At 35.7% G+C, this 21962-nt stretch overlaps 1 protein-coding gene across 1 annotated transcript in view; it reads left to right on the top strand.

Annotated features, from left to right (window-relative positions):
* The window catches only part of KCNH7 (potassium voltage-gated channel subfamily H member 7), a gene marked incomplete at both ends in the record, with an annotated part of 202945 nt that overhangs the window by 125446 nt on the left and 55537 nt on the right, over window positions 1-21962 (top strand). Inside the window, 3 exons of the mRNA XM_084209730.1 lie at window positions 10888-11316; window positions 14682-14702; window positions 18355-18569. Of these exons, the coding sequence (XP_084065856.1) occupies window positions 10888-11316; window positions 14682-14702; window positions 18355-18569 (665 nt within the window). The remainder of the gene's footprint in view (window positions 1-10887; window positions 11317-14681; window positions 14703-18354; window positions 18570-21962) is intronic.

Raw genomic sequence — 21962 nt, 5'->3', positions numbered from 1 at the left:
AAGATTCTAGTATGCACTAGCCCTGTAAAAAAAATCACAGCCAACTGATTTTTCACTCTTTTCTGTTTCATTGTTTTTGTAGTTTGCAGCAATTCTATTTTCCAATATATGCCAATTCCCTAGTAAAACTAAGGAAGCCTTTGTTCATATATAACTCTTCTCTTTTTTTGAGGAAAAAGGGGTATAGCCCAAAACTTTTGCCATATCTTTTCTTTTAAACTTCTAATCAAACTTAATTTAATACTACCCCTGTTCCATTTTTGCATTTAGAGATATGCAGAAATTTCTTCTGTACATACCTATCCCACAACTGGGTAACATCCTCTTCTCCAGTAAGAATATATTTGTACAAAGTGCACTTAAAGAGAGACTTAGAGAAGCTGCTTTCTGCTAGAGATGCCCATTCATCATTCAATCTGTCTAAGCTTTGTCTCATTTCCATATTTGAGAATTCCACTCATTACTTCAATAATTTTCTAGTAAGTTTGCTTGGCTTTTGTGTTGCTTCTTCTTAGACCATGTAACTATTTTAGAATTCCAGAAATTAACATCTATACCCAAAGATAAAAGCACTTAATAACTTTACCCACCTCATTTTACATGTGGAACATTTCAAGACTTAAATACCTGCTTTGTAAATGAAGCAATATTTGTGTAGTGCATTGAAGTTTTAAGACTGATAGTTTTGAGCTACATAAGCCCTAAAAATGGATTTTACTCATCTCTAACAGTTCTTATGGACTGTTCTCTCTTACACCTTCTAAGACACTAACAGTTGCTTGATTGTCACTATAATGATAAAAAATTATTCCCAAAAATGTTCATAAATTTTCATAAATCTAACCATTTGCAAAGCTGCATAAAATTTTGAACTCCAACTGAAATAACGCATAAATAATGTATCCTTAGCAAGATACTCATGGTAAAAGAGAACTTCTTCCTGTTAGACTCACTGTTAAAAAGAACACAGAGCTTTGAGTAGATTTTCTACAATGAACTAAATGAAGGAGAGATGTGATTTTATACCACCTTAGCAAACCCTTCTTTGAACAGTAGCAAATTTTATAAATAAATGTATCTACTAGTAACAGTTGTTAACCAAAATAACATATGAATTCCCATTCAGTGTGTTGTACAAACTTCATTAAAATCCTTATTATAAAGTGGTAAGCTATAACTTCAGGGTGTAAATATGTCTTTTATATGAATGATTGAGGAAAGGGACCCCTAGTGTTCAAATTTATTCTCAAATCCCTCAAACATTCCGCTGTGGCATGTTCATCCACTCCATTATTTTATGAGGACTTTCTATGGCAATTGACTGAAGTAATGGCATAAATTACTATTTGCTTATGGCACCTGATTCTATTCCTCAAAGTTATGAAATACTTCTTGTCTGTAAAACTAATGACTACAAGATAGCAAAATCAACCTTGACATAGACTGAATTCACAAAATCAACAGCCAATTCAAACTGAAGAAACCCATAGTTAGAGGATCCTGAATTCAATATGAAGAATGCGGCTACAATTTTTCTACTCAAAAGAGACCATTTGTGGGACTGCAATGAGAAAAACCTTTAAGAAATTAATTCTGAATTGTCATCATTTTCTGCCCCACCTAGAGCATTCTACCTTTTTAGTGACCTATAATGCTTTTTCTAACACTTAATCCAGCCCTGTCTAGATCACAACTTCTATTAATCAGTAGGCTAATATAGCTAGTCAGATGAGCTAACTTTATCACAAGTTTTATTCTTTTAATTTCAAAACAGTTTGACTAGCTAGAAGTACTAACCTATAAGCTAAATATTGATTCCCAAACACCATGTTTATTACCTCATGGGAGAAAGCCCTAAAAGTTATTTGATTAAACATGTAATTGCATTCTGCTAAAGAGGGATATTTCAGGATTGTCTTATCCTTTTATCATTTCAAAATCTATAAGCCTAATAAAGACACTCTAGACTAATTTCTTGGATTTCTTTCTGTGAAGGAAATGAGAGGATCAGTTATGCATCCAATGAATGGAAAATAGCCTTTTTTAGATAAGGTTCAAATAAAATGAAGAGGCAAATAATATTCTAAAAACAGCCAAAACTATAATCAGAAAACCTTTGAAACAACTTCTTCAAGGTGCTTACTCTTCAGCAAGTTTTCCTCTTTCCTGGCCCTTGCAGTGGAATTACATCTGAGAAGGAGAGGACGCTCTATACACTGATGTAATGGAGCACAATTGCAATTTAAATTTTCCTTCCAGTCAAAGACCTAGCTCAAAAACACAATATTTGCTTTCCTCTGTGCAAAGCACTTTGCTGTATAACTATAGCAGTTTAGTGAAAAGCAAGCAAACATTTTTAGTCCTAAAAATATTAGGACTGCAATGTTGTTGCATACTGCTTGATGCAGTAGAATACGGCATAGAATACGGCACGTACAAGAGAAAGCCCCTGATTTTGCCCAAAATGTAATGAGAAATTTGCTCGGGATCTTATTTTTTGCTGCACCACTGGAAACAAATACATCTTCAGTAAGGGCTAGTCAAGAAAAATTGTGTTCTGGAGGACAAAGGTTTCTATCTAGCCAACCAGCAGCATAGTTCTGAAAACCCCAGTGTCAATAATGTGTATTTGTCTCCAAGGTAAATTACAGTAAATATTAGGCAAACTGAAACAGTGTTGAACTTTTAGCAAAGGAATATGGCCAAACACCAATCACCAGTGAAAGACATCAGAACCTTTGCTACTACCACTTCAGTGCTCCACAAATGCCTGATTGCCTAAATTAATTGAACAGCCACTGAGCTAAATAATTTTTCTTAGTCTTCTTCCACAGAGAAATACAAGTGGGGTAGCTCTACTTCTGTTTCCTCATGATGGCTGCTGTTGGGGCTCAGCTCAGAAAGGAAGCCTCCCTGGATTCCATGAACTGTAATTAGCTGTTTAAATTACAGCCTCACCCAGCTATGATCACAGAGCTATTTTGCTATGTCTTGTACAAACATTCCGGAAAAAAAAGCAATTTCTGCTTAAAGAGATTGAAAATGAAAAAGAGGGAGTGACACAGCTTTCAGTAGCTTTCAGTGGAGGCAACATATATATACCACACAGGTCTTCCAATGATATATTTTTATTAATTTTTAACAGGTCTCCTATCTATCTGCTCCTTTCAGGACATTTTAAACAGGGGGGTTCTGTGAGGTAACTTGAAGGCTAGGATAATGATTTTCTGAAGTCATCCCACATTATAATACATACCCTCAGGAAAGTATAAAGGTAGTGAGTTCTACTTCATTCTCTGATGGAAGAAAGAGACACATCTCTATTATTCATAATAAGAATTAGCACAGAGAATTTAACACATCTGTGTGCTTGCCAAATTGAATTATAGATTTTGACCTTGAAGAGGAAAAAAATCAGAACTATCAGGGTATCTCAAGCTTAGACAAAAATGACTCTACTAGAAAGCAGTAAAAATTTCAAATGGATTTGAGAAGCTTTTAGATGGATGTTTACAAGAAATATTTTTTTTTATTTATAGTCTTCAACATGAAAAGGCTTGTTTTAACATAAGCAAACAAAACATATCTATAGATAAAAAGGAGGGAGTTTACCATGTCTTACTTCTCAAGCATGGAGTCCTATTATTATTACTTGACTGTTTTAAGCATCCAGGCAAGTTGGGCATTTCAAAAAAACTGAGAACAACTGGCAAGGGCACATAGTCTGAAGAGCTCTTGCCATGAAGAGACGAAATAAGTGAGGCCTATCAGGAATATGAAACTAAGCTCATATTCTGAACAAGTGCCAGTGAATAAAATCTATTCTTCTGATGAAAATTATGAATTCTTCAACTTTTCAGCAAGTTTCATCCAAATAAAATTGTCATTTTCTAGCAAAAAATTTACCATTAGTTAGAAGTTCAATTTCATGAGAAATAGCATGTTAGTACACCTACTTTAGTTTTCTCTCTGGAACCTTAGCCAACTTTAAAACTTGGTAATTGGAAACATATATTGATCTACTAAGTACTAAATATTTCTTAATTGAATACTTCTTAAATTTTCTAAATAAAAAGTCAATGGACTTTCAGAACAATTCTTCAGCGTATTACATTTATAGTCTTTGAATTTAAGCTGCCTGAATTTGCTTCTAAAATATGTGGAAATTTGATATTCTGCCTTCTTTTCTTAATAGTCTTTATTTTTTGAATCTGTTTCAAGCAAAAGCTTTTTGTAAATTCAGTTTAATTGCATTTCAGATGGTAACAACCTTTCAAGTGGCTCTTCTTCAGGTAAATCTATCTTCTAAAATTCTATCTACAAAAGTCCTTTTATTGCTTTGTTCTGGCTATATTATTTCAAGATCTCATTACATTTTAGATAATTCTAGAAGAGTGCAAGTCATAATATGGCTCTTGCTCTCACTGTCTGAATATTTATTTCTGCAAAAATATAGACATAACAGGTAAACTATTAAATTTAGTATAATTATATGACATATAAAATCCAAATTTAATGATACTTCTCATCTTATTATTACTGAAAGTTGCAGTATGCAGAGCATAAAAAATCTTCAATCAATATATGAGACAAAACACATTGCAGAAATGGATAGTAGTATATGAATTCAGTGTTAAAACATAGAAAACATCTTCAAGCTTCCTGTCTCAGAGAAAAGCAATATTTTTTATCCTATGAAGTCTGGCGGCCAAGGTGATTAAGGGCTGAGAACTTCTTGAGAACTTGGTTTAATAGACAGAATAAATTCTTTTTCCCAGCTGCCAAAGAAAAACCACCATAGTCATACCAAGACAGCTAAATATTGTGCTAGGTAACAAATAATTTAGATACAATATTTTCTATGATGCTTGCTGTTTTATTTCATTGTAGCTATTTACATATTTTTTTTCTTTCATACTTCTAATAATATTTAAGAAATAAAAGTGCAAGAAGTAAAACCTCTTTCTGAGAGGATAAAAAATTCTTTTTTCATACAGCTTTTTTACAAAAGCACTTCAACTCCTGTAAGTGTAATGAGTAAGATATAGTAAAATGACATTTCTATCAACAAGTGGAAGAAAAACATGTAAATGTACCAATTCATATTAATATTCAAGGATATCAAGACTATGACTTTTGAGGGACACCCTGTTTACATTGTTCTGACTAAATTCACTCATCAACCACACACAGCAGAGCCCTACAAGCAGAGACTTCATTTCCTTCCTTTCATATTCTGACAGATTCCTATGTGCAGATATCAAAGTTAAATCTTTCTCACTTACAAGAGAACATAAAGAAGATTGCTGGTGTCTTATACTGGTGGAAGACACACACAAACTTAAATTTTACAGAAAACTAAATGTGCCAAAATTAAAGGAGACCACACCAGAGGATTAAAAAAGAAGGATATTCAGTGTCTGAGAATTCTGAGTTCCAGCTTCTAATGTGAATAATTGCATATGCCTTGCTTTTTTCCTTCTGAAAATAAATTATTTAATGAGCAGAGCAAGAAAATTATCCACTTAAGTATGCTTCAATACATTTTGGGAAAAAGAACTGAAAAAACCCATAATTGTCTCTTTCTGTAATTCTTTGTCCCAAGGCGTGCTGTGCCCAGACAGAAAATAAGGTATTGTCACATGAGTTGCTAGACGGTGTTTCCAAGCCTTTGAGCAGCAATTCAATAGCTATCTGTGATGTATTCTGATAATCTAAATCCTGGAATTCTCTGACATTCAATTATGAGAAAATATTTCATAAAAGGTCTGACTTGTGTTACTTTTGTGAAAGTAATTTTGCTTATTCTTTGGGGAAGGTTTCAGAATAGAGGTATTATGGAATAAGCCCATGCTCTGGAGGACAGTCTGTCATAATTGACTTATCTTAGCGGCCTTTGTTAAGGAAATCTGTTTATAATAGGTTGGTCATTGTGGATATGTATGTTCTATTCTTTAATCTTATATATTGAAAAAGTAATATGTGTTTTCATATTAAAGCCAGAACAGTCATTCACCATTGTAAAACTATCCAAGACCTGATTTTCTTCAACACCCTACCACAGACAACAGGTTTTACAGAAACATGAGCAGCTCGCTTTGGTTCAGCTCTCAGCCTAGGAGAAGTGGCATATCACACCAGGAAACAGTTCTGACAGATTCTACACTTCACACAGATAACCTTCTGCAAACTCTTTGTACATTTGAGCTCCTTTGATTTGATTTTAGAAAGTCTAAATCTAGAGAAGGTTGAAACAAATAGATCAAATCTAGCTGCCAGCTAGGGAGCTTGAGACCAGCCAATATTTTTCCTTTTGCTTTCACATTCTGGGGCTTGGATAACTGCTTTGCATCAGCATGAAAATAACAATACTATCATTGGTGCTTCAAAAGCTGGCTGAGCAATTCTTTGAGGAGCCATCACAACTTTTCAGCTGCCATCTCTTAGGATTGCTCTTCTGCAGTGCTTAGGTTAGTATTGCAGGAATCCCATTGGGAGATAACACAGCGTCTACCACTACCCAGAGACCACTAAAGAAATTGCAGAGAAGGTAAAACTCGCTCAGTTGTAGGCATTTCTCTGACTTAGTCGCTGTGTCTTGTATGTAAATATACATTTTCATCACTAGAAATTTGGGGAATATCTTCACTGTATCAAGGCAACAATCAGTCCAAATATAATTTCCCTTTCTTTTTATGAAATTTTTCACAGAACAGACACAAGAATCACTAGCCATGCAAGTGTACTGGGTTACAAAAGAAGTCCTTGTTCAGATATTTTTGCTGGAATACCCCGTTTGATGGGACAGAAAATTTGCAATCATGATTATAGGTGTTGATAACGTCTTATGAGAACTAATTTTCATTCTTCCTTTTTTTTTCCTGACTCAAAATTCCATATGGTTGTATTCAGGGTGTAAGTATAGCAATTTTCTATTAATGTTAGCACTTATATGGAAAAGCAAGGATACTAATTTTTCTTATCAAGACGGGATTTTTCCCTGCATCTTTTCCCCAAAACTACTAATCTAAACATTTTCTTTCCATGAATTCTAAGTCTTCTCCTTTGATCTCCCAAAATATGAGATGGAATTAAAAAAGGGTTCCCAAACACAAAAAAAGTCAATTTGAGTTTGAGACTTTGGAGACAATTCTATCTTCAAACAGTTTAGAAGAGTCCTAAAGCATCTACAGTGATATTTTTGGACTGAGTTCTACTATTTAGATACTTTTACAGCTGAGATGGAATAGAGAATAAGTGCAACCAATATATTAACTCATTTTCAAATAACTTATTCAGTAAAGTGAGATTTGAAAGGAGGAGGTGGAATGTACGCCTGGAATTGTGGCTCAGACTCAACTGCTTTCCTCAATTGCTCTTAGGAAGACACAATCATACAAATCTGACTCAGCATTAAGTAGAATTTGGCAATCTAGTCTTTAATAAACATAAGGATTTTAATGTAATATTATCTCTGAATTCATAATAAATAGCCAGTTGCATCTGAAAACTGAGAATTGTAAGCCAAGACTCATCTGCTCTGACATCATACTTACACAAAGCAGGGGTTGTCCATTACCAAAAAAAAGATTTCACCCCATACACAGGAGGCCGGGAAAGCTTCCACTGGCACTTTTATTCTATACTGGAACAGCAGGCCTGAGACCTGAATGAATTTTGCTTTGTGACAAATTGTGTTATTACACTTCCTTGCTCATCTCAGATCAGTAAACTACACAAATTCTGAATGGACCCCCTGTTAACTTTAGCTACAGGAGAGAGATGAATGTTCAACACACCATGTAGCTCATTACCTGCTCACTGAAGGATAGCAATACTCCTTCTCTTAGAAATATTCAAATTAAAAAGCAGGAAATAGGGTTTGAGACTATTTATTACAGTGTATAGAAGAAAAGCAAAAAGCTGCTCCTCCAAGTTTTCTATTTCATGCCCAAAAGTCTTAACAAGAAGCAAAATTCTCACTGAGTATTCTTTCCAGCTGAACTGCAGTTGGACAGCTAAATCAGTAATGCAGTATAACGTGGTCATATTAACGTGGTGAGGCAGAAAAGACCATCTGCAGCACCATGAATATGACTAAAATAGAGTGCCAACAAAAAGCTCTGGATAGTGTCTAATGCCAGAAATCCTTATGAATGGTGTTTTTAAGAATTTCAGCGTAATTGATAAAAAAGAGTATTATAGTATTTTTTTCACTTTGGTTGCAATAAGCTTTCAAAATTGATTTATAAGCACCTTTACAGCACAATTCTATGTGGACTAAAAAATAATAATTTTTTTTAACATCTTCACTAATTTTAACTGTGAGCAGTTGTAGTGTTCAAGCTCACTTAGAAAGCTAGAAGAAATCTACAGACTCTGAAGATTCACTCTGGTGAATATCACTGTGTAGACTGCAAAATGGCACTTTTAACTGCTGTTTTAAAGTTGCATGACTCTGGTTTATGTAACAGAGATTTCTGTCTATTTTACTGTTGCGTATATATGCTTGGAGTGATAAATTCAATGCTAAATATTTGGAATTCAACAAACTTTTTCAAAAATTGCCAAGGAGAAAAAAGTAATATCATTACATGGATTTAAATTTTAAAGTAGTGAAAAAAGGTGGAAAAAAATCACCAGATTTCTAAACACTTGGATGTTATCAATAGTCTCACAGGTTTTTTATTTTATAGCACATTTTCAATTACTTGGATAAAAAAGGTTCTAACAATGAGGTGAGAACGTAAAAAAATTATTCAGACTATTACATGAAATTCAAAAACTTATGCAAGGATGCTGAGTGGCTGAGTGATAAAACAGCAAAAGCAATTTTTTTGCAGACACAATATTAGAGACTAAATTATCTACTACCAAACAACAAAAAAAATTCTCAGTTGTTGCAAAAATATCTTAAATTAGCTCAGTTAGAAAAATAATTTAAAAATGCAATTAAATACTGGTAATTGTAAGGAAGTGAACTAAGGTCAAAACAAAAAGCCATTATATCACTGCATTGATCCTTAAGTCTGGGAGTAGCTCAGGCCATTGTCAAAAAGGATTACATTAGAAATAAAAAGTAACTGAGAAGAGTGAGAAGGATGTTCAGAGGTACACAATACAGTTTCACAAGCATTCTTCAGCTTGCAGAACAGGTATACTGAGAGCAATTCTGCAGATGCATGAGAAAATGTAAACATATTAAGACTATATTGCGACTATAAAAAGGGAATAATTATTAGCTACTTTTTATAGGAACTAGAACCCTCCCAAAGGCACCAAGTGTATAGCAAGTAAGGAGAGGTATTTTTCACAAACATATGCTAAAATTATGGAGTTCTATTGTATAGAATGCTTTGCATATCAAACTACAACCAAATTCATAGAAGAAAGATACAACAAACATTCAGTTTGTGGTTTCAGCAAACAAACTCTAGCTTAGGAAGTTTCTGAAATTCAGATAGCTAGAAACTGAGTAAATTTATTGAGAGAAATAACACAATGTAGCGACTCCAAATTTCTTCCTACATGTATCCACCACTGGAAAGTATCAAGGTCCAACAGTGCGCTAGATGGACCTTTGGTATCATCTAGTACAGCAGCTTTAGCTCTTAGACAGGTTTTCCTGAGCAGGATACTCTCACCTTCATTCATTTAGAATTCAAAATACAACTCTATATTCAACACTAAACACATAGGACATCCATTTTAAAACACTAAATGATTAAGCTGGGTTGTCTATTGTCCTCCAATTACTCTTTGCAATAGGCTTAAAAGAAAGACTATTTCAAAATATGTCAGTATCAAATGATAGATTACAGTGGTGTATATTAATAAATATTAGGTAGCTACAAATGCTGGCAATTTAAATTGACTGAAAAAAAAAATCTTATCCCAAGGAGAACTTCTTATCCCAGAAAGAGAGAGTAAGAATATACTTTGAAATACTCTCCAAGAAATAATTTCACTATTGATTCACTGTTGAAAACATTTATGTAGCAAAGTGATGAGATACAAAAAGTTATTTAATAAGTCAAACTGTTTATACAATCACACCTGATCATTTCAAATTTTTAATTATTTTATTTCCTTAAACTTTCCTTAGCATTGCTTTTTGTAAACCATTTAATATGTTTTCTGTACCTCCAAAGTCCCCATGCCTCCATCTGTGAGTTGTATTACACAAAACCTTACAATATTTGTTATTTAGGTTTGGTTTTTTTAGAAAGGTATTCTGTAAAGTCTGCAATTCTTCCTCTATAGTTTCTTTCTATGCACCATGTTATACTCTTCCTCTCAGCTACTGATATTTCTTACCATTACACAAAGTGTTAGTTTTCCAAACACCCAGGATAGTCTCCCGTGCCATTCAACACAGTATTGGAGAGGATTGTAGCATAACTGATATACAGCTTATTTCTCTATACTAAGAAATTATCCCTGGTATCTCCCTGTTTAACCTGTAGCCTATAAATGCATATGACTGCACTACATTTATAAGAACTAGTATTAGAATCCACAAATATCTATTTCAGGATAAAAACTACCAAGCAAAGTGTTAGACATATTCTGGCAGTCTTTTATAAATACATGGATTTTTAATTTAGAAAGGATCATCAGAACCTCATAGCTTTTAAAATAGGCTGTAGAATTAATGCTGCTATTCCCATTCTTAGCTCAAAAACTTAGGTCTGACTGAATTATCAAAACTTTTAACGCTCCAACTATAACAAAAAAATTGTATTTGTATATTTACACATTCCATTACCAAGCATTTTAATTTATTAGGAATATCTATGATCATTCATTGTAAGTGAAAAAAGCTGATTTTAATGACCAGACACTAATGTGCAACATTTTCTTCTGTTTCTGTGTATTTACATGTAGGCAGACTTTTTGGGTTCCGGCTACCTGGATTGAGGCTTCTGACCTACAGAAAGCAGTCCTTACCCCAGGAAGACCCCGATGCAGTCATAATCGATTCCTCTAAGCACAGCGATGACTCAGTGGCAATGAAGCACTTTAAATCGCCTACGAAAGAAAGCTGTAGTCCCTCAGAAGTGGATGATACAAAAGCACTGATTCAACACAGTAAATGTTCACCTTTGGTTAATATATCTGGACCTCTTGACCACTCATCACCTAAGCAGCAGTGGGACAGACTTTACCCTGACATGATACAGACAAGCAATCCACTAACCCATTCCAGATCAAAGGAAAGTATTTGTAGTATACGGAGAGCCTCTTCGGTACATGACATAGAAGGCTTTAATGTCCATCCCAAGAATATTTTTAGGGACCGTCACGCAAGTGAAGGTATGGTAGAAAGTCAATCACTATTCTCTGATGTACTAAAAAAGGAGTATTCTCAATATTTCATAGTAATTATCATCACTTTGTAAACAAAGCTAAATATAATGATTCACTGGTGCATTGACAATATTAAGGGCCCAAATATGCCAGGCTTATGTACACTAAATATTGTTTGTCAGTTGCAAAGAGACTAATGGAATCATGGTGTTGATCTTCTCTACAGGGATATAGCAAATATTGGGGCCACCATTCCTAAAGCTAATATTGGTGTTTGGTGGGGGGGAGCGGGGGGGGAATCAGGTGATCAAATTATAGTTGCATGTACCATTCTCTCCTATGCTTACATATATTAGATTGTCTTTGATTGTATGAAATCCTGCTTCAGAGACTGATAAGTTTATTTCTCTTAAATCTGTAATGTTCAGATTTTACATTCGCTGATCCAACACTCAGACATGCTTTTTCTCTCATGCTGAAGAAAATATCCTCAGCAACTCCACTGCCATGCTTTGTGTAATGAATAGTGAAATACTTAGTGAAACGGTGAAATGCTTAGTGTAAACTTCATTTAAGTGTGATTTTCTCCTTGTGCTAGTTTATTCATTTTTCATTGAGGTAGTTCCCAAATGGTCATTCTTCACCCAGTTATATATCTATGAAAATGTGTAAAAATCAGTTTGAATATTAAGTGTCTTTGATTACAGCGGTAGAAAGCTAATGCATAAATTACCACATAATTTTAATACTTGCCAAATGGAGGAACAAAAATTTCTATCTCCATTTTATAGAAAAACTTCTTTCAAATGTTAAGTACTAAGGAAAATAATTTCTACTATGAGTCAATAATCCAATTGAACTCCTAAGGCCTCTCCTGCAATGTGATCATTTACAGTGTAAATAGACAAAACCCTCTCACTCTGCTTTCACTTTTCCTACACTACAAAATAGTAGAGAACCAGGCCCTAATTTATGTCAAACATAGTCATTCTAGAAAAACTCAGTGGAAGAGAGGATGGGTCTCAGAAAGGCTTTAGAATTAGTAACCATCCTTGAGGCCATCTGCTTACAGTCACGTTAGAACTGAACACCTTATGCTGAAATGTTTAAATTTATCCAAGAAGTCCTAATTGCCTAACTCAACAGTGAGCCATAAAACCCTATTATTGCTAAAAAATTATCCATGCAAGTTAGGCAACCAAGATTCAGCTTAAATCATCTGCTCCAGGCTTGCTGTTTCTGGACAGGGAGAATGCAAAACCCTAAGTACAACAAGTAAAAGTAAACTACAGTCCCAAAGGGCTTAACTCTTACCAAAGGAAACATATGTCCCATTCCATTTTTATTTTGTTTTTCCAAATCATTCAAAAACTACTACTCTATCTGAAAATGCAAGTCAGGATTCAATTTTTTCCTACCCTTTCCAGTCCAAAAAATAATAATTGCATTAGTAAAGCAGAATTCTGAAATAAGAGAATAACATTACTTAGCTTAATACTAACTACTGTAATTTACCTGCAGTCAAATTTAAATATAATGCAATTGAGAATAGAAATTATTTCATGTGTTAAATTAATTTATGTAGCCTTGTTGCCTATCATTTTAACATTATCTTCACTGTGCCCATTATATGCCAAAAGATATTACAGTAAAAATGACAGGTCAGCATTTTAAATTCATTTGAGTGTACTGGATCAAATTGCATTATAAATTTGCCTATATGACAGCAAAAGCAACAGGGCAGGACCTGTGTTCTACACTCACCATCCAAAATGCAGCCAAGCCAGCCTCATCTGAAACACCAGCAATCCAGATTCTGCAGGCAGGTACAAGTTCAAAAATGTTACTGTGCTCAGAAAGTGGACTCAGCAAGATCACTGCAGCCTTCTGAAATAGCAGCAGGCTTTCAACCCCAACTCAGCCCAATCTCCAGTACTGCTACAGATGCCTGGCCCAGGAAGGCACTGGGCTGGGAGGAACTAAACACCCTTCCACAGCTGGGACAAGAGGGCCCAGGCTGATGTGCTGCGCTCCCCGGTGCCCAGGAAGCTGAGGAGAAGCCAGCCAGACAGCAGGTCTGGCAAGGCCCAGCGCCATGTCCGATGCCCAGGAAGCTGAGGAGAAGCCAGCCAGGCAGCAGGTCTGGCAAGGCCCAGCGCCATGTCCGATGCCCAGGAAGCTGAGGAGAATCCAGCCAGGCAGCAGGTCTGGCAAGGCCCAGCGCCATGTCCGATGCCCAGGAAGCTGAGGAGAATCCAGCCAGGCAGCAGGTCTGGCAAGGCCCAGCGCCATGTCCGATGCCCAGGAAGCTGAGGAGAAGCCAGCCAGGCAGCAGGTCTGGCAAGGCCCAGCGCCATGTCCGATGCCCGCCTGCAGGCCGCGGCCTCTGTCCGGAGAAGGGCTGACCACTCTCCACAGGCTGCTGTGGCACAGCCAGGTCACAAATGCCTCAGTCTCAGAGGTGGCCTGTCAGCCCAGCCAAAGAAGGTGAATGTGTGTGTGAGCCCAAGCACACCTGAGAGCTGGCAAGCTGGGCACAGCAGGTACCCGCAGCAGGAGGAAGGCCCCATTCCCTGCCAGACCCGCCTCACGCCCTCAGAGCCGCAGGGCACGACACAAGGGGACGGTGCCTCGCGGATCACATTATTATCACATGCCCCAGCATGATGTCTACCCGTACAGCCGTGTGGCTTCTTTAAAATAGTGATAATAGCAGCAATAATAATATTCTCTCTGAAAAGGTTTGATCTCACGAGAGGATTAAGGGCCAGGTAAGCCTGTGAGGACAGAAAACTTGGCCCATGTTTCCTTGTGGAAGGACATCTAAGAGCTGCAAAAGGTTTAAGGTGTATCTTTCTCCAGCCCTTGCTCAGAAGGGCATTGCTTAGGCTGCTGCCATGGTAGAAGCGGTTCCTCACGTAGTCTAGGCAGGCGCGGGCGCCCTGGGGTCTGTGCCGGGCCTCCTGTGCAGCCCCACATGCCATGCAGCCACCCTGCGCTTCTGCCTCAGCTTCTCTCAGTTATGTGGGACTAAGTATTTCTTCTTGGCACTTTTGCCAAGAAGAAATAATTTTTTCCTGCAACCCACTGCCAGACTTGTGGAGAAGGAATTTTATCATGTTTCTATTAAGGCCAGTTAGACAGAGCAAGGTCTTCTGCCTGATGATCTACTCCAGACACTTTTACACATTATCTCAATCATCAGAGTGACTTCACCTTCACTTAAAGTCTTCATAATACAGTCAAGGAGGTGCAACAATATTTAAATTCAAACCATACACACTTTGAAGCCATATTTTCTGCTTTTTCTGAAGAAGATTTTAGTTGTCTTTTTTTGTCTTTTTCTCCACTTTTATTATGCTGAAAACCAGACAATGGTCGCGATGTCAAAGGTAAAGTATACATCTAGACTGTACCTTCCAGTGTTTCAATCAGCCACACTTTTTGGCATGTTACTTTGCCTGCTGTATGAAATGTTCAAATGTAACAATCTCATGTTGACCTCTCTTGGGCTAGGTCTATTACATAAATTATATTTGTTAAACACATAGTTATTCATGTAACTCTTGTCCCAAAGCACTAACTACCAGTCACTGGAAAAAGTGAAGGCATACTTAAACAGACTTTTCATTATCTCCTAATTTAAGAAAAGGAAGGGAGGGAGGTAGAACATATCCTAGTTACTAAACTCAGTGCTATTGTCTTAAGCTGTCAAAACTTCTGTTGAAGCTACCAGGAGTTTTACCTGCAAAAGGAGGTGTGATTGCATGAGGACATTAGCAAATGATCCATCGTTACAAGGTGCTTAGTTTTCAGTTAACTCTCTCAAAAATAAATAACTGATAATCAGGACCCTTGTGGAAGTATCTTCACTTATTCCTCTTTTGTCTCTTTAAAACTAGTTTCACGTTCCTGGATGGCAGGGGGTATGGTTTCAAGCTTCCTGTAGCATCAAAATGTGCATGCATGAACTTCATTGCCAATTTCATGTTTAAATAATATTTAGTGCAATTTAAAAACTGTGTCTTTTCACCAGCATTGAGCTACATGTTTTAGAAGCAATTTGAACATAATCTGTAAATTACTTCCTCCATTTCTAAAGATCACTTACTAAAGTGTTCAGTTTAATTGCCATATTTGTATCTGTGGGAAAACTGGTTTGTGACTTCATGCATGATGCAAAAAGTGTGTGTACTTGGTAAAATCTCTCCAAACTGCATGCAGTGCATGACATAGGTTCTGTAAAACAATTTGTGGACTATAAAATCATTGCATTTGCTTCATGTGTATGTTGGCAAAATCTCAGGGGAAAAAAATGCAGTTTCTGTGCTGTACAATAATTTTTATAAATGTATTTACTGCTGGTGAAAGATGATGAATTGGCAGCTCACGAGAGTGAAATAATTCCTCAATGCATTGTGTAAGCAAGGACAGTGAAATCCTACCATCAAAATGGGGAGCTCAAACTTAACCTGATTCTCCTTTTTAGGCTAGGCAGAAGCAAGTCATTCTCCCTGCTTATTTAGTTCTCTGCCTCTCTGTTGAAACTGTCAATCAGGGTGCCAATCAATATCAATTGTGATTGTGATTTGTTATGGCCCCCTTCTCCTGTGTCCTGCTATGACAGTATAGCAATGATCCACTAGCTGTCAAGTATCAGCTCAATTTCTGCCAACCTGGGCTGTACTTAAGCTAATACTGTCTTTCAATCAATTTCCATTGCCAATGAGGTGCATTATACCTTTCCCCACATTCTAAAGCAAAAGATGGGGGAAAAGAAGCAAGGTTCTATTCTCTTGTGCAATGAACTTAAGCCTAATATCATGCTCTAGGGCATGAGTATTAGGTAGCAAAAGAGACAGTAATCCCCTTTGGAATGAAAATATGTAAATCCCAAAACCCAAAAGTTCAATGTGATTTAAGTATCTACAAAGTTACTAATAAAACAAAATCTTGCCTACTATCTAATCACAGATTTGCCTAAGCTATCTTAGTTTGCTCTTACCTTTGAATAACTAAGGTATGAAGAATCTTGTAAATCTGACAAATTGATTCAAGATTTCAACTTGAAATCCTGCTTACGTCTAAACTGATTCAATACTCAGAAACTATTGCTCAAACCAACAGGGAAGCAGGGCTGGAAAATTACAGTCTGACCACATGTCCATTAGCACACACCAGCCAGATTAGTCACCTCACTGATTTATGAGGAGATTGTGAGCCCTGATATATTTTGTGCACTAATTTTTAGTAGACTCATACAGATGATGTGAAAGATAGATTCAGGTCCCCCCTGAGCAAAAAGGCATTTAAATATAGTATCACAATCCCTTGGTGGTGCCCTCAGTAGCAAGCTTTTTTACCATTCCTTGCAGGTGAAAGGTAGTGCTTTCTTCCCTTTTCCAATGAAGCTGTTCCACAAAAAAAATATACTAGGAGAAAAAGAAGGATTGTTTTGCAGTTTAATGGTTAGAGAACTCAGGCACAAATTCTTTTTTGTACCCAAACTTTTCATCTAGATCATCATGCCCTGCCTTGTCATCTTAAATTCCTTTCTGCACAGTGGCAAAATTTTAAATGGAGTAATAGAGATTTTCTATCTGTGGCCCAGATTAACATGCAGTTATCGTGAGTCTAGGATATAGAAAACATGTATAGATCCTTATAAGCTTCAAAAGAAAATTAAATGTCTGCTTCTTCAACAAGCATTTGAAGCCAGGTATGATGGAAAATCAGCCCTCACTTAAAGAATTTTGCCAAAAAAAGAAATAAAAAATTCAATACAGCATAAAGCATTTCCCCACAGCCATCCCCAAGTAGCTGGTTCCTTTGAATTTCATTCATTCTCACCTTGCAAATAAAATCAACTGTTCCACTGTTGACTTTGCAATTTACCCCATAGGCCTAATCCTATCCCATTGACTGTTCCTGAATGGACATACACATTCTTGTTTTCTTCTCAGGAAGACAAAAGAATACCTCAAAAAGAAGAAAAAGAGAAAAGCATCACATTGTTGCCCTTAAGAGAACTAAGGCAACCTTAAATAAAGTTCTCATTTGGATCTAAAAAATACCCTTCAATCTCACACTTTATGTACATTACTACTGACTGCAAGGCCTGGATTTTTTCTTAAATCCCTAAGTGGATTTAGTTCTCACTGTCTAAACATCCTTATAGTACTTTTTACAGTATTGTTCTCAAAAGCAACTTTTCCTTGCAATAAATATTTTGTCTTCCCAATGAAATTTATGATGACAGTACAAAAAGTATTCTGATAATTTATATTGCTTTCTTGTTCAAACAACTCTGTCTGTAATGAAAAGAATAATTATAAAGAATAGGTACCTCATGAAGCATGTAAATTCTATATATTTTTAATGATACACTAAAATAGTATAAGAAGGTTATATATACTCTGTTGATATTCTACTTACAGTTATATAGGATATATACGTATATATAGTATCCCTATAGTTTCCAATATTTTGTTAGCAACGACAATTGAAGAAACATATTTAGAGATATTATTTTTTTTGAGATATAAATGTGTATATTTTGAGATAACATATTTCCACTCAATTTTCCAGTTTCTTTGAACTATCATGTGAGCATGAGCAAGGTAGAGATGTGATAATAGAGCCTTTGCTAATTCCAGGCACTCTTGCATAATCATGTGCCCTATTTCCACTCTCATAAACAAATGAGCATATAGTCTTTATATTCAGCCAGAACTATAATAAGAGCACATCAGCATTTTCAGTAATATGAAAACAAGTAAGGATAGATGCATTATGCAGTTTGGAATCCATCGACTTTATAAAAAATATTGAGGGTTGTATGTAAAGGAAATACATTTATAGCCAATATTACACTTCAATCTTATTAGCAAAAGAGTTATTTTAAAAATGTAAATAGTTTTTATTTTTAACAACTAGTATACAGAATAGTTTTTAATCACCCTTTTAAGATATCCCACCTAAACATTAATGATATTTTATTTCCCTTAATTTCCCAGATACTAAAGGTGTGTTCTGATTTTTCAGGGCCTTTTAATCATATCAAGTCAAGTCTGTTGGGATCCACATCGGATTCGAATCTCAACAAATACAGTACAATCAACAAAATTCCTCAACTCACACTGAACTTTTCAGATATCAAAAGTGAAAAAAAATCTTCATCTCCTCCTTCTTCAGAGAAAACAATTATTGCACCTAAGGTGAAAGACCGAACGCACAATGTAACAGAGAAGGTTACACAGGTAAGGTAATACACATCATTTTAGTTCATTTCCTTTTTTTTTCAGTGTATGCAATAGATTCTTACTCTTTTAATGAGTAGATTGGCTATCTCCAGGATAATTTGAAGGCTTTAAAACACTACGTAATTTACCTTCAATTAAGTTGATCATGAGGTAGTCTGCAACATTAGAGGACTGCTAACAAAAAAAGCTTATTGGCTCTCTATAATGGAAAAGAAATTTAGTATGCACCATCTGTCCCAAACAAGACCATTAATTTCAGTGATTCCTGTCATTCATAAATGTTGGTTTTGTTCTTCATAATTTTGTCTCAACATTATGAATTGCTCATTAGTGTAAGGCACAACATGATAACAAATAGTAGGTGATTGTGCCACTGTATAAAAATTACATTTCATAATTTCTGTTCAAGTTCTTTGTATTTTCATAATGCTCTTTCTTATGGGTAACTTTTTCCACATCTGTGCATCCATAAGGCTGTCAAAATAAAAAGCAGATACCTTTGGACTGGATGTACGATATATCTTGTGAACAAGACATATATTTGAAACAGAATTGAAAATAATTTAAAATAGCTGTTTCTTCACTCTAAGACAGATGCAGTGCCCTCTGAAGTCAAAGGAAATTTTCAGCTGATTTCAATATTATTACATTTGTGTTACAATCTTATATGGAGAGTAACTGGGACAGGCTAGGAATGTGGAACATACTGAAAAAAAAAATATCAAGAGATGACAGCATCTCAAATAACTTTTGTAGGGTTAGTAAGCAGAGGGTATGCTCTTAAATGCCCAGACAGACTGAAAGAGGTAAGAAGTGCTTCATAGTAGAATGCAGATAGATATTCCATAGGAAGATCTTGCCAAGATTATATTTGGGCTTAGAATCATAGAATTTAAGATCAGCAAATCCAACCATTAACCCAGCATGGACAAGTCCACGACTAAATCATGTCCGCATGTGCTGACCAGACTGCAGCTTCTCTACACTGGTGCTTTGCCAGAAAGGGTCCATGTGCCTATTCTCTTTGACAGATATAAAAAGGCACGTATTGTACACCCTCCTAAAGAAATAGAGATAAAAGTTCAATCATTTCTATTTTGAGATCAGTTAGTGCCTAAAAAGTAATTGGATTTTTATCTTTCATATATTTTGTCTTTAATAGCTAGCTTGAATCTGCAACCATTGTCCTTTCGTCTGTGGTCAGTTTTGAAAGATATAATCTCTTCTGGATACATTTTGATATGTTTTAAATTATTCATAGTAGTTATATATAGGAGTCTTTTCATAGATAATACGGCAAAAAGTCAAGTTACATAAAAAAGACTAATTTTTATAAGTTATATAAGCATGAGGCAAGGTAGGTTTTTTGTTGGTTTTTTTTCTTAGTTTTTGTGGGGTTTGTGGGTTTTGGCTTTTGGTTTTTTTTTAATTCTGACTGGCTAATTAGTGCCAGGGTGCTGAGCTTCTATGTACTAGGGATGCTGATGAGGGTGAAAGAGAGGGTAGAAGTTATTTTAAAATCTATGTTTATTCTCCAAATAATTTCAATTTTATGAAAAGTCCAATGGAAATGGCATGGATCAGCTAATCTTTCCATGAAAATTGATACCTACTAAATTCAAAATTAAATTTGAAATGCTCTATAAAATCTTTACACTTCACAAAAGCCTTCCAATTTAATTTGACATTGGTTTATGTCCTTTTCTAGAACAATTTTAACCACTGTGCAGAGCACAATTTGCATAGCAAACTTTGATGCCAGATCATTCATTATAATTGGAAATAGTTCCCTGCAGCTGCTGCTTTTTCTCTTATTACATTCACTTATCAATATTTTTAGTTGCTGCTCCACCTTAAATGCTAGAATAAGGTACAGGTAGAAACTCCAAGGAGGTATAAATAAATGTAGGTCTATAGTATTACAATGGTCAAGGATCTAGTTAACTAAAGATTCATTAATTAGATCAGAAATAGACATTTAGAAGATATAAGTGGCTAGTTTTAGTCCTGTTTATGTTTCTATTCCCAGTGATTTTAATATATTTTGCAAGATTCAGCTCTTTGAATCTTCTGCTTCATGTCTGACTATAAATGTATTTGTAAATCTTTTCTTAGCCATAGATCCATTAAGAATCTATCTGCAGAACAGTGCTAAAGTGAGCTTGGAAGATTTGAGCACAGTGTTGAGAATATAATATGGTGGAAATGTTAAATGAGGTAGTTAAAATATGTTCACGCTGGCACAGTCTCTGATAAGGAAATCTATCAAACAGCATCAAAAATACACAGAGGGAAATAGGACCTATTTAATCTATGGGACAATATCAGTAAAAGAGCAAATGAGTATAAAACAGCCATAGTAAGTTTGAAGGTCACCCTTAATCAGAGTTGTGACATTCTGAAACCGTCTTCTAATGAAAGAAGTTAGGGCAGGAATTCTAAATATTGCATGTTGTGGGAAAGACCCTGAGAATGTAGTGAAGGGGTACATTACATGCTGTATTTTCTGGAATTGCAGGGCTTGATGACATGAAAGGCCACATATTGTGCCATTCAAATATACATCCATCCATCTCTCCCTTTGTAGTCCTTATTTTCAATCTTTCTCCCTTTCCTCAGTCTTGAGAAATTTGATCCTGGTGTTAAAATCCAACAATTCCACTACTGTGGCTCCTCATGATGCAACGCAAAATATATCAGTGAGGTTTTCTGTTGGATCATACAGCCTGGATTCTCTCTCATGTATCAGTAATATATCAAGTATCAGCATCACAGGATGCAACAAGTTCTTTCCAAAGACAACAGCTGTATAACTTCTTTAATACCCACAAGTTGGAGATGTAATTTGGGTCTTGAAAAGAGTGAAAAAGCAAAGGATAGCACATAGCCACCTTCAGAGGGAAGAGGAAAAATAATTAATAAAGTAAATAAGAGTCATTGGCCACTGTGTTTAGAGGAAGTGATGCACTTTGAGAAAATATTTAAAGAGGAGTAAGATACTTTAGTAGAAATATTTTAGTGGAATAAATTAGAAATAGAAAGTAGAATAAAGTTTAGAAAATTATTTTAGAAGAAAGAGGACATGCTGTGGGACAGTAGTTTATACTTTGAGAGAAAAATCTAGGTTATACATTCTACTGCAAGAAACCTTCTAATACTGTTTTTCTACTTAACAGGAGGGTTCAGTACACTATGTAGAGATGAAAATTTCCTTAAGACATAGCTTGTGGTAAAGTGCTGCACATGTGGTGGTCCTGAATAAGTAGATTCCCTGATTACTTTGCCTGGATTTTCACATGGGGCTCCACTGATCATAACTCCTTGTGCAATGCCAAGAAGCATAACATCTTCTGGATGCCTTCTGCATGACATTGACTTTTACTCAGAGAA

This window comes from Fringilla coelebs (genome assembly GCF_963513975.1).
Source record: "Fringilla coelebs genome assembly, chromosome: 7".
NCBI classification, from domain to species: domain Eukaryota; kingdom Metazoa; phylum Chordata; class Aves; order Passeriformes; family Fringillidae; genus Fringilla; species Fringilla coelebs.
This window is presented reverse-complemented; position numbering and strand designations above follow the sequence as displayed.